Source organism: Ascidia mentula, chromosome 3 (genome assembly GCF_947561715.1).
Source record: "Ascidia mentula chromosome 3, kaAscMent1.1, whole genome shotgun sequence".
Classification (NCBI taxonomy): domain Eukaryota; kingdom Metazoa; phylum Chordata; class Ascidiacea; order Phlebobranchia; family Ascidiidae; genus Ascidia; species Ascidia mentula.
In genome coordinates, this window is record NC_138568.1 from 17,265,589 (window position 1) to 17,285,723 (window position 20,135).

Genomic DNA, 20,135 nt, shown 5'->3' on the forward strand with positions numbered 1-20,135 from the left:
TTAAAAATTCCTTGCCACGTATTTTGCAACCATCGTTTATTGACTTTAATTAAATTTTATTCATCATTTGCCTTAAAAACTACATGCAGGTATCAATTTTTATCTCATTAAGTTTATAAACTGTTTGTCCAATTGACGAAGAAGAAAGTGACCGACAGAAAAGTAAAACCAAAACTGCAATGTGCGTAACTCAAAGTTAAGCAAGGGGATCGAAAATTGTGTATATATGCCTTAACAGTTATGCATAAAAGCGGGTTTGTACCAAACAATAGCACAAGAATAACAATTGTAAAAAGACTTCTGCCATACTGCCCAATTGCCAGTGTTTTCACAATCAATAGAAAAAATTATGACATTATCAAACATTCGAGTTCGACCAAATTTGCATATTTTTCCCCTGCGGCCCAGGCACTATTCCAAACGCAAAAATAGTACACAACAAAACATCATCAGCATTTGGGCGGATCTAACACAACTACTGGATACGAGAGATGTCCGGAATGTGAAATCCAATGTGATTTGAGAGAAAATCTACGCAAATGTGAAAACAATTACGATGATGGAGAATAAACAAAAAATTGACGTGGGCACCGATAAAATCATAAAGGTCATAAAATCGAAATTAATCGAACAGAATTTTTTGTGTTTTGCTCACGGTCTTGTAGGTAAATACCCGTTGCTCTGGGAAACCCAGCGAACACTGGTGACTGTGCAATATCTTGTTGTTGATTATGTTAAGGCACGATAAAAAAACGTTCGTTTTGATGCAGTAGCTCCGCGCCCAAAAATATCATATGTACAAGTAACTTGTCGATGACGTTTACCAAAATATGAAGCAAAGAGTTAGCAAAAAACAGTGAAAGCTGAAATTCAAAAGCTTATTTGCATACTGTGGGCTAATGTACAAGCTTACATTGATAACATGATGGAAACTATGAAATAGCAACTAAATATACAGAAGAATCGTAGCGAAGTGTGGTCACAGCGATGTGAGTATGAAGAGTTTGGCATAGCTACACATCGAAATCGTAGCGATAATGAGGATCATTCATCAATAGTGACGAGGCATGTACGGACTAGATGGTATATAATGGCCACACGTCACTCTTTGGGTCAACAAAAATTTTAACGCTCGAATTTTTTAATCGCAGATTCACAACGAAATACAGCGTTTTGGCCTCAACGACAACAAGTGTACGTTCTTTACCATAAAAAAGTAATGACACTACGGTCTTTAAAACTCACAATGAATCTTTCAATTATGTATCACATATATCCCGCCAACTTGTATCAAATCCGCAAGAGCCAATGGTCGATATTTACGTTTTTCTACATGGAAAGTACGGTGTTCAACAAAGTCAGGGTGGCGACAACCATAATATTAATTTTAAAATACACAGGGATGCCAATATACACAGCTTTTGGTACGGGAGTTCAGTTTACTCACTTCAGTAAGATACGGACGTGGTAAAACAGATCAAATCGACTCCAGTCCCATGAAACGTTTCCTTAAATATTTTTACAGAGGTTACAGAAATGGTAGCGGCTACTGGCAAAGAATGGACACTAAATTTCATAACACTTTAGTAAGCCGCTGGTCGCTATAAGCCAAACATCTACATGAAATTTTACACACACTAACAGGCAGTTTTATGTACTATGACGTTTGAGGCCAGCCACAAACCAGTCAGGACATTTGCCCTACATCAAGCACTACGACTTTTGTGTTTGGTATTACACAACTTGCTACTTAACACGGGGAAGAATACTGCGGCATGTTTCCACCAAACTCTTGAGTTCTGGGTTGCCTGAAAATAAAATCACTCGATTAGCATTGGTAAAAATCTAACTTTAACCCAAAATGCCTATGATCATATACTCACAGCAGTAATACATAACAAATCAGAATTTTTTTGCATGATTGTAATTTTTTTGTTATTTTCAGAAAAAAAAACGCACATGATCCGAATTTCCTGCAACAAAACTTCTAATTCTTACTATATTATGACTTACTTGTGGACAATTCCGACAAGAACTCTTCAAACGACTCCATTTTTGACTCGAACCAATGATCTTCAACACTCATTGTGATAACACACATTAATTTTCTTTCAACCACACGTGGGTCGGCCAGCAAAAAAGCCATTGTCATCAACAGTTTGGGGTTCAGATCTGCATCTGTCTTCTTTACCTTCAATACTTCATCAAAATCGGCCAGTGACATGTTGTACACATAGAGGAGTGCCAGGTAATATGGCCGTCTCTTCAGTGGGGTGTTTCCACTGGAGCTCAAAGCTTGCTGAAGCTGATCTTCGATGTAGACTTTTGGACTTGTATCCGGAACACCCAGGGATTCCTGTACAAGATCTTCCAGGTAGGCATTTAGTTGATCAGATACAACCTCAATTCTGCTCGCATGAAGTTCATTCTGGGGAGGGACAGTATTTTAATTACAAAAAGTAACAAAAACAGAAGAAAACATCTAAAAACCAACCATTACAATGCAGTAAACAAACCTATTGAATCCATATAATTGTGCTACTATAAAATTATTTTAGTAACAAGTGCATAACAATACATTTGCACAAAGGTCATCTTATGAACACACCTGTCTTGCAAGCATGTGTCGGGGCAGGTTGGGAAACATGGACAAAATCTGATGAATATAGTTTGGTCCCCTTGTTCGCAGCAGGAACTCACATCTGTGCAAAAAGGTAAACTTACATGAAAAACAATGTGTCACTTAGAATGAATGGCAATCGTTTCGTGCTTAATTACAGCAAGCCTGATTTACTCATAAAAAACACAATGTAGCAACAAAATGGTTTGTATGAAAGGTTTTTGGATACTTACGTTGGAAACTGTTTTGCATGTTCAGCCCATGGTTCGTCTTTATCATCCAACTTCTGCAATTCTCCATTACAGTAGTAACACTTTACTCTATCTCGCTCTCCTTAAATAATAACCAGAAATTTAGTAAATAGTGATTTCTTTATTTAATCATAAGGTTCACAGGGCAAGGCATTATATTCCAGGCATTGCAGCCAAGCTGGATCAGCTACTTTTTCTGACAAGTCATGGAGCGAGATCTGAAAAATCAAGCTCCCGGTAAGGTTTGAACTCACGACACTGGGCTAACCAGACCAAATGCTCTACCAACTGAGCTACAGGAGCTAAATGGTTTCACGGGGTATATTGTGGCCAAGGTACTCTGGGCGAAAGCGCAAAACTTGTTAGGCGATCTTCACATATGAAGGGGGTCTCCACCACCGCACACAGACAATGCAGAAGCAATACCATGCTATAAAAAGGCAGGATCGCAATCGCCTCACTGTGTAGGCCCCTTATATTTGGCAATTACAGCTCTATTTTTATCATAATTAAAGGTTCACAGGCTTCACAGCCAAGCTGGAAAAATTCTTTATTTAACTCATGCACAACACGAAAATATGTTAACCTCCATTAACAAAAAAAATATTACATAAAGATGTTGTGTTATACCCATACATGACATACAACAACACTTTTTGTTGATAAAATTTGTTCTAGTTAATAAAAAGATAATTATCAACAAACCACCTCACCAAGATAAAAAAATCCAGCTCTTGCAAGTTGCTCTGGAGTGGCAGAAGTTTGTGATTGCCATCCGTGCTTAAACATTTCCAACCTTGATTCCTCATTTCTCAAAAAAGGGTATGCAGGCTTTCCAAAAGCCACAGAATCCTGGTGATTTCTCTTCATGACACAAACACAGTGGTGAGAAAATAATGAGAAAATCAATAAAGCTGTTTATGCAGATACATTAGTGTTCACCACAAACTATTACTCTAGAAACCATTGGTTAAATAAACTCTATAATGTATAATAGAAACATGCACAAATACAAAAGTATTTACCAGTGTTTCAGTTCTTCTTGGTGGCAGAGGGTTTTCAACAACTGTGCCTATTATAAACACTGTGTAAAAATCGACAAGAAAAAAAACAAAAACAGTTCGACATACCTTGTGATCTAGCAGTATTGTTGTAAACACTCTGAAATAGAATTAACATAGTTAACAGTTGGGCAGTTGCACATCAGTGTCATTTATAAGTAATAATATACACATAAATATGAAATATTACTGATTTACACTTTCAAACACCAAGGGCATTTATAAGCTTCATTGTATGACTTACCACACTTGGGGCAATGCCAGTATCAACACTTCGAAGGGGTCGATTTGACATGTGGCAATCAGGCTTGTGCCACTTGGCCAACTTGACATTATCATCAGGTTGCCAATTGTCAGCATATTTTTCACAACTGCAAACAACAATTGGGCCACAATTGAACTAAAATAAATGGTAAAGACTGCATATACTGTTCAAAAAGAATTCATACATAAAAAGCCTTTTATTTGCAGAAAAATGGCGCCAGCCTTTGCAATCCAAACAAAGGGTCAAATTAAAATAAGATTCAAATCAATTCCTTTTTTTATGGAACACAGGCCCAGAATTTCTGAGAATATGCTTGCATAAAATTATATAAGGTTGTTTCTGTTGTATATAACCACGTACTGAGCCAACCCAGTACTTTTAATATCTCTATTTTATCTAATATTTTTATAATTGTTTTTAGGTTTACTAGAAACTCAGGATCAGCAACTTTTTCTGACAAGCCTGGGTGATATTTGAAAATTAGGCTTCTGTGAGGTTTGACCATTGGCTAATCAGTCCCTATGTTCTACCAATTGTGATACATGAGCTGGAAGAGATTTAATATAGTAAAGATACATTGCTGCTCACACAAGCAAATTGCAAGATGACCTTAACAAACATGTTTTTTTTTATGTCTTATGTCTGTACAGCAGCACATTTTTCATGATGCCACATATTTAAATTTTGGTAAGAACTAACAAGAAACTTAGTGAGACATGAAATTACAAAAAAATGCTTTAACACAAACTTTTAGTATCTTGAAAGGTGCCAACATTTTATTATTATGGACTATACAATATGAAATCAAAATGCAGTTGTAGATTTTAGCTTAATAACAGAAGCCCACGTGTTATGCATAGAGTTGATTCAAAACTTGTCTTCTAATAATCTACCAACATTTCCATAAACAATAAATGTGGTGTAATGGTAAAGTTTATATTCATACCTAAAGCACTTCACTCTGTCTTTATATCCAGTGTAGTAAAATCCAACCGATGCCAGAAGTGTGGGGTTACCCAGAGCTGTTTGAGGAAAATTGGCGAATGTTGTCACCCTGTATGCTTCTTTATGGGGGTCTCCTGGGAGAATGTACAGGCAGCGTTGGTCTGGTGGCTCTTCTTGACTGAATGTAAAAAATTAAATAGTCCAATGTTGCATAAACTTTTTGTCTGTCAAAACTGTAATGGTAAAAAAAACCTAGCGAGCTAAGTTTTGCGACTCCAAATATGTATTAGTTCAGTAAGAAAGCAGTGTAACTGGCTCTTTGCATGCCAAAGGTTGCCGGTCTTAGCCAAAATGCACAAAGCAATTTTTCAATTTTTGACAAGCTATGGAACCTCACACTTTATAGACCAAAGGAACCTACTGTGGGAAATGCTATGGTAGTCTTAAAAGCAGTTGCCGCCGAAAAAAACACACTGCACACTTTGTGGCACGTCACCCGAGTCTGACCAATTATTTGATGAATTAGTTAACCTCACCTTTCGTAAATCCTGCCATTGCCCACAACGATATCCTGCAAATAGTTCAATACACATTAAAGTATATTGGAATGCTGGCATTGGTGATAACATATAGTTTGTCAACTAGAATCAAGTGATGCATATTTCACAAGGATGTAGAACATACCACAATCATGGAAACACTAATTTCCAGGTTAAAAACAGCCAATTTTGTATGCGAGACAAATTCATTTTTTTTTTAAATTGCATCCTCAGTGTCTACAAAAAACTGTTTAATATTTAATTGTTACCATGATTGTCGTATTATTATACATTAAGTGAAAACGGTCAGAATCGCATGCAATAGAATAAGAAATGATTCCCAGAATTACTTTACTAGATGTACAAGATTTTAAAAATATGCTATAAAGTGTTGAATAAAGAGAACACAAATAGCACCTCATTTACCTTTTGGATTTCTTTATTATCCTGCAGTAGTGCACTACATTTGCTCCACAATTTGTTGTGACCTTCGTTAGGCTGTGGTTCTAGCAATACAAAAATTCATTTAAATTCTGTTTTTTTTTCAACATTACATACATAGTTTATTCGAGTATAATTTGGTACAGCACATTTTATTGGAGTATGTAATTTGATTTTGAATATATACAATTCATTTTATACTGGAACAAATCTTTATGTTGCACAATAATCATTTCAAACCAAAACAAATATATACCTGATAAAATCCTTGTTAAATGACTTTTTAGAATATCTTTTTTTTTGTCATACCATTCGATAACTCGTTGATTCAATGCAAAACACAATGGAATGTTTGGATTGTTCAACAGATATGAAACAAAAATCCACACATATTCATTCGTAGCACCATCTGTAAGCATCTGTACAGTACTTTCAAAATCAGACAGTGAGACATATCCAACCAAATACAAGGCAATGGCCATATCTTTTTCAAATATTTCTTTACTGACAAAACCTTCCGAACAGGCAGATCGAACGTATGCTTCATATTTGGTCATGTGGTGTGGCCAACCAGTTGATATTTTCTGTGATAAACATTCAATCAGGTATCGATTTACAAACTCTGCAATCTCCGAACTTCGCCAATCCAAGGGAACATTTGACTTTGAAGGTAGTCCTTTTGAATGTGTGGCCTTGCTGTAGTCGTTATCTGTCTGCGACATATCTGAATAAAAATAAATGCAAAACGTTGTCTCTTGGATATTATCAACAAAGCACCTTAGTTATTACATCATATAAAGATGTGTAAAGCTGCAAACCTTTGTATTGAAGAGCTCTAGGCTTTTAGACAAAAAGCCATAAGGTTGAAAGTTGGAGCACATAATATACATAGTTATCACTTTTGCTAATGTCAAATGCAATACTTTTGACTATTCTAACAGCAATCATGCAGAATCTGCAATCTTTTTTCTTGTAACACAATAATACATCGATGGAAGATGAAGTCTAACAGCACTGCAATGCAGTGTCATAATGACACCACTTTTGTGTATATTTTGTTACAGTTACTGACAAATAAATTGCAAGTCATATGCTAGATGGGAAAGGTTGTAATTGTTAATTGCCCGCACAATGCACAGATTATCATAACATCTGTTGTTAAATGCTGTTTGGAAAACTGTTATTTAGCACAAAAAAATTGTGAATGTGACAAAAATTAGTGCAATATTATTAAATTGCTTTGTGATCATAACAGAAACATCTGGGAAGTTGTGCAATATGTTCAATGCATGTGTGTGTTAAGCAAATTCTGTTGCTCTAAATTATGTAGCCGGGTGGTTGGTCATTCTATTCTGTTCGGTTCTATTCCATGGATTTATGTAAGCAGCTAATTGTGGCAAGGTTTAAACATTATCATTGTCCTCCTTGTGTATGGACACTTGGTAAGAATGTAAATGTAAATATCGTTTGGACCTAGTGAATATGCAGTATTACAAAGAGGGACAGCAGACCAGGGGTAGTGTTAGAAGGTACCTGATAGACCTGGCCGAAGAAAATTATCATTTAAGTCATATGACAAAAATGTCTTTGCTTTCTCCAAGACCTACATTAGTTAAAATAAACTTTAGAATAAAATGTTGTCTTGCATGCAGTGGGCTGTTATATCCGTGGCTAACATTTATTAAAAAATAGCACTTAATTCATAAAAATGCACATTTTTAGCAGCAATGCCATGTGTTCAGTAACAATGCTCTGCAACTGGAAAAGTGTTTTTAGCTGCATGTTAAGTGATGTGCTGTTTTTTCATGGATTGTGTTTATTTAGCTATCTAAAATAAGAAAAGAATGTGGTCAAACTTTTAATTTTGAAAAAGAGCCAAAGTATCTGATTGCTGTAATGGCACCAGCGTCTTTGTATTACTTTTGCCACAAAAATTGTCAACAGGAAGTGACTGATACACATGCTAAATATGTTCATAAAAGAAGAGCACATTATTGTATAGAAGATTACAAAAAAGTTAATAAAATGATGGACTGTGGTTGATAACAATAGTGTAATTGTGTATGCAAAGCATGGCCATGTAGAACACTTACAATGGTGCAAATAGGAAAATCAACACCTTGAACATGGGCTCTGGGCTTGACTCAACAACCTATTATTTATTGTTTTATCAGTGCCCATGCTACTTTATTTCTTTTGTGTAATTAATCTGTTTCGTTGTTTTTGCACAAAATGCCTATAGCTTGATTTGGATTAAGCAAATTTTTTAGATATTTTACTGTGTGAAACATATAATGCTACTCAGCAAAACATTTTTTAATAACTGTGAATTGGTTCTAATATATAGGTTATGACTAACACAGGAGTAAGCTATAAATGTGCAACCATTGCATCACTTTAGTTCTATGTTTTTTAAGGATTTTTAAGATATTTATAGTCCTGTCACAGAAATGTAAGGCTATTTTCTTGTGTGTGAAAGAGGTCTTTTCTTTTACACCTTTGTCATAAAGATAGTCGTCATACAAAGCAACCACAATGCAGTAAGGTCAAATTTAGGGTTGAATGCAATTTTCAGTGTGTTTGGTGAAGTTTCAGTGCATATTTTGGCTTTTTCAGTCAGCTGGTTATTTGGTACTGTGTGTAGCCAATAAGTTAGTCGTAAATGTTCAAGGGGGATAGCTAAAAATTTATTCAAAAAAGTATACCATCATTTGTCATTTTATGTTAGGCCTGCCTCTTCTTTTCACATTCGGGTCAAAATCAGTTGCAGGATAGTTGCTTATATTTTATGTGTTATTGCAGATAACCTTCAAAACTTGATTTTGGGGATTTAATACTGAAATGGCTCCTTAACATTTTATTTGATCTATCCAAAGGCTTTATTACATAAATTAACCTTGTGTAATAAAATTACATACATCTGGAAAGGACTGTTGAGTTTTTACAACATACAAATAAGTTGTCCTTTTCAAAACATGTTATGACTTACTCATTAACTGGTGTCTTTAAAATCTTCAGCTAATATCCAGGTGTGATGATACAACAGAATGCAAATCTCATTTCACAACTAAATGACAACATGAAGTCACATGCATGTACACCTGTGTAAATAACAATAATTAAGTTTTAAACAAACATTTATCACAAGTAAAGATATGTGAAGGTGCAACATGAACAAAATACTGATAATAGTTTATTATTTAACAAAATTACTTTTCAGCAAATTGGAGTTCAATAACAAACATAAATTATATCATTAATTATTGAGCAAGAATGGCCACAGAACCAGACCCACATGTAAACAATATTTAGTATTTGTCAAACACTTAATTGGTAAAATACATGTATTTTCCACACCAACTAGGCAGCAAAACCACACACCACAGACAAATTGTTGCCAGATGAACTAGTTGTTGTTAATTCTAACCTTTATTCTTCGCATAAATGAAATATATACCAATATTCTTCGAAAATTTATGCTTGTCTAAATGCAAAATTTGTCCCACAAAAGGACTTGATGCGATACTCCATGCATTCAATTAAAAACCAGGAATTTTCAACCTTTTTTTTTACAAATCGCACCCTTTATAACATTACAAGATATAAAATCACAAAAACAATGAACATGTAATTTTTTTTAATGCGATGGTGTTTTCCTCTGATCTTTCAAAATGCTGTACAATATTGGCAACCAGTATGAAAGCAGTATTGAAACCTTGAATTTGTCCCATAGTGGCATGAAAACAGCCAGAAAAAAAGGACAAGCTAGGCCATAATACTTATGTCGTGCAGCACAATTTAACTACAATGAATCTGCAATCTTGTTTTTTACACAAAAGATTTTTTCAAGTCAATTGTATGCAATGCAATATGGCCTACTGTGACGGTAAAAAGATAGGAGGTAACATGTGTTTAATCACACAGCAGTAAAACTCACAGCCCGAAGACGATATTTGAAATGTGTAGCAGACTTGTCATGCAAAAAATCAAACACCAAATGTACGAAAACCAATAATAGCCACGTGGTAAACAAAATCACTCCCGTTGAAGAACCCCGGTCTAAGCCAATGCATTTTCAGCCATTTAAGTGATGTCAGACCCACTATTGCTGCAAAATCAGAACCATGAACATGCATTTATAGTATAGTCAGTTGGGGTAATTATCGGACAGTTGAAGTTATTGGGTAATTAGTGGACGCCACCATAGAAAAAAAAGGATGGTTCCCTCGAACTTTATCTTGTGCATGTGGTAAGCTGGAAGCCTCTTACAGTTAAAAATACGTTGTGTTGTTTCTTCTGTGAAACACTGATAAAAAAAATTTTGTGAAAGGGGATTCTTTCACACACTTTTTCAAACTAAGTGGATATAGTAATTCGCTAAGATTTAACAGTGTTTTAATGATTTGAAATTTCATTTAGGAAACACTAGCAGGTCAAGCCCTTAAGTTTTCAATGAAGGTTAACTTTAACCTCTATCTAGTCTGTTTTCAATGAAGGTTAACTCAAACCTTTACCCAGTCTGTCCTCTTAGATAAATGTGTCCAATAATTACCCCATGCACATTTTTGCATTCAGCGGTAAATTTTGGACACTGACTGACACTAAAGTCCCTTTTTTTTTGCTTACACAGCCAAAACCGCCAATTGCTGTTGTTGTGAGTCAGCTGATCCAGGAAAAAAAGAATCAAAACAGAGATTTACCACGTGTTTAAAGGCAGTGGTGGGATTCAGCCGGTTCGCACCGGTTCTACAGGTTTAGCACACTTACGTAGACAAGTCGGGTCACGAAAGAATTGATGTCACGAAATTTTATTCGACGCATGTCACGGTTCGATAAATACGCAGTAGTCGCTACAAGGTGACCATTTGACACGAGAAGCCACATATGCACATCTGTATCTTGAAGGGGGACAGTGCTTGCGGACTTATTTATTGGCATATACAGAAGTGTTTGTAACATATGGCTTTGGGCAGTGGATGTAATATTTAAAGAGTTTGGTGCAATCTACTACAAACTACTTTCCATATTTTAGCATTTTGATCGGCTGTGTCTCAAAAACCTGTAGCCATATCAAGCCATTGTTTTCGCCAAAATTTTCATAAAATTATGACCATTTCATAGTTTATTTGTTTTTTATTTTAATTTTTCATGTCACATTCACTTCAAAGTTTCGACACTGCTAATATTTTGTTTATTAGTCATTGTTGAGCTTGTCAAGGACCTACGACGATAAATGTGAAGTGTAATACGTTTGATGCTTTCCTTCACTGCGGAGTTCACTTTGTACAATTTTACACTTTGTTCGCCAATACCATTGAGCACCGCGTATGCAATTTGATCACAACGCGTTTAGTTGCGGTTAATTCTTCGCCAAAACCTGAATTTTACGTATTGGTGCTTGGTACTGTAAATAACTCTAAGGGTCTCAGAGATATTTAACAGGGTCTCGATGGCCTGAGTGGTTATTGGGTCTCTTTGATGGTTAAACCTGCTTCTGCCCCGTTCTATAAAGCACCCAGAACCAAGATATCTTCCCGAATAATTGTATTCATTTCTGTTATCTTCTTCATTACGACGGTACATTACAACTTTCAATACAACGTTATTAGGATGCCAGCAAAATAGAATCAAATAGAATGAATTGAACGGTCTAAACTGGGCTCTTTAACGCTCTCCATTTTGAGAGCTGATTGGTCAATAATGTCACGTGATATCATGAGGCGCTTGAAGTAATATAATACAAGAACATAGGTGTGATGTGACATAAGCATAGGAGAACATTTTATGTGGTAAACAGGATGTTGAATGAATCACTTTACTCGAGAACATTCGATGAATTTATCATATGGGCCGCAGCATGGGATTATGCAGTACATGTGCAAAGCTGCGCGCAAAACATTACGCAATACAAGCACTGGTTTCTGTGACGTATGTTACACACGCAAAACATTACGCAATACAAGCACTGATTTCTGTGACGTATGTTACAGTACTTACTTTCTTCGTCAATTTCTGCTTTGCCTAAACCAAAAACAATTGCCACAAAATGATTTACTGCAACGCTACACGCGTTTAATTAAAGAACTCCTAAACCAATGCATTTTCAGCCAAACTTTTTACCTGCAACATTGTGACGTCATACCCATTGATGACCCGAAGTTCGAACCATGAATATCGAGTAATTTAACATTCATATCCTTTTCTGCGGCGGTGCTAACGTGGCAGGAAGTACAGACGGAGAAAAGTGTGGGAAGCACAACATATCCCATGCAAAATCGTTAAAAAATTATTTTGTTTTTCGAAAAAATGAAAAATGCATCATGTCAAGTAGATCTAAGAAAAAAAAAGTTTTTACCATAATTCAAACTTGACTACTAAGAGAGAGGGTAACTCTGAATGTTAGTTAAACCAGAGGAAGTATGTGTAAATGAGCACCGGGTACCTACTTTTATCTGTTTATGGGACTAATTCCGGTTAATCGAATAAGATTGCGTTACTTTTTTAACTATCGCTAAAAACACAAACATCGCAGACTGAAATATTTATCTCAATAAAACCTTTCAATCACATTACTCGATGGTTTTGCGATGGCAAATTGCAACACACTTTTTAAATAACAAAAATAGGAATGCAATTGTAAAATTATACCAAATATAATTATTTTGTAGAAAAGAAAATCAAAGAAATTTACACGAGGTAGGATTGAAACCAATGCAGAAAAAAATGGACTGACTGAGCGATAAACGTTGCTAGGTCTCATATCGTAAAAAAATGCATGTATACAGATGCATATATGTGATAGATGGTTTGCCACATGCCTGGTTGCCAGTCCAACAATTACATGGTTGGTATAGCTGTGCTCTCTAAAGTAAGAGGGCTGCATAATAATGATTTTTTTAACAGTTTTAAAAGAGGATGACAGGCATTTCTGGGCTTTTGGAAGAGCCATCCGGCTGCAATGGACGGAAAATCGAAAAATAACCAAACACAATCAAAAATCAAAACGAAACACATTGCATCACATTTATACACTACTACGAAGGTGCACAAAGTCTAAGTCACAGTTGAAAAAAGACAAAAAAATAGTGTTGTGTACAGGTACCAACCCAGCAAACAATTTGACGTAATTTCTACGTAGATTTCGGGTTGCGTTTTGGTCTAATCTACGTAGTGTCGGAATGTTTTTTTTACGTAAATCTGTCGACTCGAAACTACGTCTTCAAAACGTTTTCAAAAACGTCAACCACAGACGTAGAAATGACGTTCTGTACAGTAACGTTCAAAACCAACGTTGGCTGGACATTCGTTATAACATTACTTTTACGTAATACTGTCGACTCGAAACTGCGTCTTGAAAACGTTTTTGAAAACGTCAACCACATACGTAGAAATGACGTTCTGTACAGTAACGTTCAAAATCAACGTTGGCTGGACATTCGTAACAACGTTATGTTTACGTAGAAATGTCGACTCGAAACGATGTTTTCCTGACGTAGCTGTTTACGTCGCGAAAGGACATTTGTTTTACGTTACATTTTACGTCACAGGATTCGTCTATAAAACGTTTACGCGAATGTTTCTTCAACGTAAAAACATTGACTACTGTGACGTTGTTTAGCCATAGTTTCGGAACGTTGGGCTAACGTTGCAATTAACGTCTAATCTGACAACGATCTGACGATTTTGAAACGTTCTTTCAACGCCAGATATACCTTTCAAAAAATTTAGATTTTGTTAATTAATAATTTTTGATTTATCTTACCAACGCCTGCACAATAAGCACCACCTGCAGTTTGTCAACATAAAATAATTTATTAAAATAATCCCAGCACAACAATACTATGCTAAATCCGTCAATATGAAGACAGTGGTGTCGTATAATCCGCTGCTGGAATAGGGGTACTGCAAAAACAAAGCAAGAATATCACCAATCAATATAATTAAAGTTTTATACAGCAGTGTCACACACTAAGACACAGTTTTAAAATTTACACAAAAACATACCCTTTAAAAGTCGCCACATTGCCTTTCTCTCCGCATTGCCTTCTCGGTGCATGCTTAAAAAAACAACCCACTTCCTTTTGATTTCTTGGGGGCAGAATGTAGTTTTTCGGCAAGCTCCTGTAAAAATGGAAATTTAACTTTAAAGTGCATTAAACAAGCCGTGACATGTACCGCAGTACCGGGACATAATATGTTATACCCATAGCAAGTATTATCTGGAAAAAAGATTTGTATACTCTATAATTATAATTTAACACCCTATAGTTGATTTAAATAATCCGCTACAAGTTCATTATTATGGTATCCAGACAAAACCAGCACCTACTTATTCATTTGTCCTGTGGGTGTTTCGTTTTTTTCCACATTCCCAGAAGTACCGCCGAGAAAATAGAATATCTAAAATCAGGTTTTGGTGTAAGATTTAAAACACATGTCTTTGATAATTTTGGAACCAACGTAACTGTACATGAAATATGAAAAATAGCAATATATACAATACAACGATAAAGTTAAATTACCTTTACTTTCTGTAGGTTCCTTGTCCTGCTTTTCAGAATGATTCTCATGGAACTTTTGAACTTAACAAACAAATAATTTCACACCAAAGCCATTTACAAACGATTAAGCTGCAAAACAATCCAAGTACATTAAAGGCCAACAACAAACACAACATTTGCTAAATAGAAGCAAACAAAATATATGTTGTAAGGGTATGCTATCATAGTATAATACTATAATATCATCTGATGCTATTTCTGTTTCTGACATGTCAAAAGACTGGAGGATACCAATAAGTTTGATTTGACTCGCAGCCAATACCAATAATATATCCCTCCCGAGAGGAATCCAACGGTACTTTGAAAAACTTTCCCGCCAACCGGCTTCTCTCCCACAAGCCGCGGCAAGGGCAGATAGCGCTAAATTTTCTTTCACGAACATGTGAGGTATGCGGTGCGTTGACTTGCCGAACTGTGACCACACGCTGTGGCAAATCCATAAGGGACGAACTATAGCGAGGTCGGTGGACAGTCCCAATTAATCACAGTGTGTGTGTCAAAGGGATGTAGAATTTGTCGAACTGTGTACGGGACAAATACTGCGCATATGACGTTAATATTTGCAAATCATCACTCTAAAAACAACTGACCTTGCCCCATTTCCTAAAAACAGATGTTTAGAAGCATCTATAAAACCACACAAAGGCCTTTCCATCACGTTTACGTTTTCTTTTGCAATTTTGGAAAGACTTGTCCTTCACTATCCTGCGATGCAAAATTATGCACAGTATTACAACACTCTGTTTTGAGTTGAATTACAAAAACCGCTTTCTTTTAAATGGCTTTTAAGATCGAAACGACTAAGCATTGCTACGTGCGCAGACAATAGCCGACCGCGACGGTCGTGCCTTGTCTTTAAACAAGTTGTCAGTCCCCCATTCGTTTGTTTCAACTTCAATCGAAATCAAATTTTGCACATTATTAGAACACTCTATTCTGAGTTAAACTGCAAAAACCGCTTTCTTTTAATTGGAATGGCTTTCAAGAGCGAAACGATTAAGCATTTCAATGGGCCGGTCATTAGCAAAGCGCGCCGGTCGTGCCTTGTCTTCAAACAAGTTGTCAGTCTCCTATTCGTTTGTTTCAACCTCAATCGAAATCAAATTTTGCACATTATTAGAACACTCTATTTTGAGTTGAACTGCAAAAACCGCTTTCTTTTAATTGGAATGGCTTTCAAGAGCGAAACGGTTAAGCATTTCAATGGGCCGGTCATTAGCAGAGCGCGCCAGTCGTGCCTTGTCTTTAAACAAGTTGTCAGTCTCTCATTCGTTTGTTTCAACTTCAATCGAAATCAAATTTTGCACATTATTAGTACACGCCATTTTGAGTTGAACTGCAAAAACCGCTTTCTTTTAATTGGAATGGCTTTCAAGAGCGAAACGGTTAAGCATTTCAATGGGCCGGTCATAAGCAAAGCGCGCCAGTCGTGCCTTGTCTTCAAACAAGTTGTCAGTCTCCCATTCGTTTGTTTCAACTTCAATCGAAATCAAATTTTGCACATTATGAGAACATGCTATTTTGAGTTGAACTGCAAAAACCGCTTTCTTTTAATTGGAATGGCTTTCAAGAGCGAAACGGTTAAGCATTTCAATGGGCCAGTCAATAGCCGAGCGCGACGGTCGTGCCTTGTCTTTAAACAAGTTGTCAGTCTCCAATTCGTTTGTTTCAACTTCAATCGAAACCAAATTTTGCACATTATTAGAACACTCTATTTTGAGTTGAACTGCAAAAACCGCTTTCTTTTAATTGGAATGGCTTTCAAGAGCGAAACGGTTAAGCATTTCAATGGGCCGGTCATTAGCAAAGCGCGCCAGTCGTGCCTTGTCTTCAAACAAGTTGTCAGTCTCCCATTCGTTTGTTTCAACTTCAATCGAAATCAAATTTTGCACATCATTAGTACATGCTATTTTGAGTTGAACTGCAAAAACCGCTTTCTTTTAATTGGAATGGCTTTCAAGAGCGAAACGGTTAAGCATTTCAATGGGCCAGTCAATAGCCGAGCGCGACGGTCATGCCTTGTCTTTAAACAAGTTGTCAGTCTCCCATTCGTTTGTTTCAACTTCAATCGAAACCAAATTTTGCACATTATTAGAACACTCTATTTTGAGTTGAACTGCAAAAACCGCTTTCTTTTAATTGGAATGGCTTTCAAGAGCGAAACGGTTAAGCATTTCAATGGGCCAGTCAATAGCCGAGCGCGACGGTCGTGCCTTGTCTTTAAACAAGTTGTCAGTCTCCCATTCGTTTGTTTCAACTTCAATCGAAACCAAATTTTGCACATTATTAGAACACTCTATTTTGAGTTGAACTGCAAAAACCTCTTTCTTTTAATTGGAATGGATTTCAAGAGCGAAACGGTTAAGCATTTCAATGGGCCGGTCATTAGCAAAGCGCGCCAGTCGTGCCTTGTCTTCAAACAAGTTGTCAGTCTCCCATTCGTTTGTTTCAACTTCAATCGAAATCAAATTTTGCACATTATTAGTACATGCTATTTTGAGTTGAACTGCAAAAACCGCTTTCTTTTAATTGGAATGGCTTTCAAGAGCGAAACGGTTAAGCATTTCAATGGGCCAGTCAATAGCCGAGCGCGACGGTCGTGCCTTGTCTTTAAACAAGTTGTCAGTCTCCCATTCGTTTGTTTCAACTTCAATCGAAACCAAATTCTGCACATTATTAGAACACTCTATTTTGAGTTGAACTGCAAAAACCGCTTTCTTTTAATTGGAATGGCTTTTAAGAGAGAAACGGTTAAGCATTTCAATGGGCCGGTCATTAGCAAAGCGCGCCAGTCGTGCCTTGTCTTCAAACAAGTTGTCAGTCTCCCATTCGTTTGTTTCAACTTCAATCAAAATCAAATTTTGCACATTATTAGAACACTCTATTTTGAGTTGAACTGCAAAAACCGCTTTCTTTTAGTTGGAATGGCTTTCAAGAGCAAAACGGTTAAGCATTTCAATGGGCCAGTCAATAGCCAAGCGCGACGGTCGTGCTTTGTCTTTAAACAAGTTGTCAGTCTCTCATTCGTTTGTTTCAACTTCAATCGAAATCAAATTTTGCACATTATTAGTACACGCTATTTTGAGTTGAACTGTAAAAACCTATGTGCAAAACGAATTCTGGACTTTCACTCTCATTTTGAATGTAATCGCTCTCTGTAATGGGAAAGTCCGTATTTTAGGTGTTTGTTTGATTTCAAAGAAAGCAAATTTAGCAGTTTTGTGAAATCCAATCCTGAAAAGTTTCCTATTGCACTAGAATTGACGCGAAGGGAGTCGGTCGACGTTGAGCAAAGGAATATCTGAAGCGTAAACAATTGTCAGATTTTGACTGATAAAACCTTTTTCCCATGTGAAACGTTTGCGGCCAAGATTTAATGGCTGCATCAACGGGGGATAACGCGCCAAGAGTTTAAGCGAATGCGAAAATGATTTTTGTTCTTAACCCAGATAGTTTGTTTGTAATTTAACTTTCTGAATGATGAATCAAAAGCGTGTTAATAACAATGTCTAGCCCACTTCGCCTCAAATATTAACGATATTTGACAACACTCTTATCTGGCCTATCTTGTCAATAATAATATCCTGCTAAAATACTCACAATTATATTTTTTTAAATATATCAAATTAACATTTTCGCTACGTTTTACGGAACGTAAGAATACAGGAACTAGGACTTTCCGAAAACAAGGTTAACATTGACGTGCAATTGTGGTCGCATTCGGGTTGCATCGAAACGTATCAAATCAACGTCTTTCTTACGTTAACATTGACGTGCAATTGTGGTCGCATTCGGGTTGCATCGAAACGTATCAAATCAACGTCTTTCTTACGTTAACATTGACGTGCAATTGTGGTCGCATTCGGGTTGCATCGAAACGTATCAAATCAACGTCTTTCTTACGTTAACATTGACGTGCAATTGTGGTCGCATTCGGGTTGTATCGAAACGTATCAAATCAACGTCTTTCTTACTTTAACATTGACGTGCAATTGTGGTCGCATTCGGGTTGCATCGAAACGTATCAAATCAACGTCTTTCTTACGTTAACATTGACGTGCAATTGTGGTCGCATTGGGGTTGCATCGAAACGTATCAAATCAACGTCTTTCTTACGTTAACATTGACGTGCAATTGTAGTCGCATTCGGGTTGCATCGAAACGTATCAAATCAACGTCTTTCTTACGTTAACATTGACGTGCAATTGTGGTCGCATTCGGGTTGCATCGAAACGTATCAAATCAACGTCTTTCTTACGTTAACATTGACGTGCAATTGTGGTCGCATTCGGGTTGCATCGAAACGTATCAAATCAACGTCTTTCTTACGTTAACATTGACGTGCAATTGTGGTCGCATTCGGGTTGCATCGAAACGTATCAAATCAACGTCTTTCTTACGTTAACATTGACGTGCAATTGTGGTCGCATTCGGGTTGCATCGAAACGTATCAAATCAACGTCTTTCTTACGTTAACATTGACGTGCAATTGTGGTCGCATTCGGGTTGTATCAAAACGTATCAAATCAACGTCTTTCTTACGTTAACATTGACGTGCAATTGTAGTCGCATTCGGGTTGTATCGAAACGTATCAAATCAACGTCTTTCTTACGTTAACATTGACGTGCAATTGTAGTCGCGTTCGGGTTGTATCGAAACGTATCAAATCAACGTCTTTCTTACGTTAACATTGACGTGCAATTGTAGTCGCGTTCGGGTTGTATCGAAACGTATCAAATCAACGTCTTTCTTACGTTAACATTGACGTGCAATTGTAGTCGCGTTCGGGTTGTATCGAAACGTATCAAATCAACGTCTTTCTTACGTTAACATTGACGTGCAATTGTAGTCGCGTTCGGGTTGTATTAAACGTTTCAAATCAACGTCTGGGTTACGTCAATAATTACGTGCAAATATGGTCGATTTGGGGTTTTCTGAAACGTATCGAAGTTACGTCCCAGTTACGTTAAAATTTACGTACATAAATAGTTGCATTAAGGTTTTTATCTAACGTATATAGTGAACGTTTTACTTACGTTATTTATGACGTACTTTTTTGGTGAAGACAACGTTCATTACTAACGTCAGTGTTACCAACTTTCATACGACGTTTAGTTTGAAAATTACCTGGTATGCAACCAATTTTCGACTTTCCAGCGACGTTGCGAACGTCGAAACTACGTTGTGTGTTTGCTGGGAAACCATATAAAGAATACAACAGACTACAAACAAAAGCTATAAAAACATGACGTTTTCTTAACTTGGAGTAAACTGCGATAAAATTTGAAAAGTAAGTACGTTTCACTAGAACCTGCTTCAAAAATTTTAAGTACAAAAATGCGGACAACGTAAAATTTCGCAAAAATTATAAAATTCTTCAACCAACCGTAGCTCCACAAATGCGTACGTTTTCTGTTCACGGAAATTCTACCGGAGGTAAAAGCAAACGAG

At 36.5% G+C, this 20,135-nt stretch overlaps 2 protein-coding genes across 3 annotated transcripts in view; both read right to left on the reverse strand.

Moving 5' to 3' along the window:
- Nucleotides 1-10,184, reverse strand: LOC145895262 (uncharacterized). Its single transcript, XM_082984038.1, has 14 exons — nucleotides 9,550-10,184; nucleotides 9,112-9,223; nucleotides 6,379-6,846; nucleotides 6,108-6,187; nucleotides 5,679-5,713; nucleotides 5,144-5,320; nucleotides 4,177-4,303; nucleotides 4,002-4,032; nucleotides 3,897-3,943; nucleotides 3,585-3,735; nucleotides 2,854-2,953; nucleotides 2,609-2,702; nucleotides 2,014-2,428; nucleotides 1-1,808 (listed from the first exon to the last, which is right to left on the reverse strand). The coding sequence occupies exons 2-14, from the start codon at nucleotides 9,113-9,115 to the stop codon at nucleotides 1,747-1,749; spliced, it is 1,791 nt and encodes a 596-aa protein (XP_082840164.1). The 5' UTR covers nucleotides 9,116-9,223; nucleotides 9,550-10,184; the 3' UTR covers nucleotides 1-1,746.
- A 2,467-nt stretch (nucleotides 10,185-12,651) lies between these two features.
- Nucleotides 12,652-20,135, reverse strand: part of LOC145895261 (uncharacterized) — a 39,515-nt gene continuing 32,031 nt past the window's right edge. Inside the window, exon 29 of one of the 2 annotated variants that reach the window (XR_014401608.1) lies at nucleotides 12,652-12,850. The gene's annotated coding sequence lies outside the window, so the exon portion shown is untranslated. Of the gene's footprint in view, nucleotides 12,851-19,940; nucleotides 20,112-20,135 lie in introns of those variants that run through there. The other variant, XM_082984034.1, reaches the window with a different exon arrangement.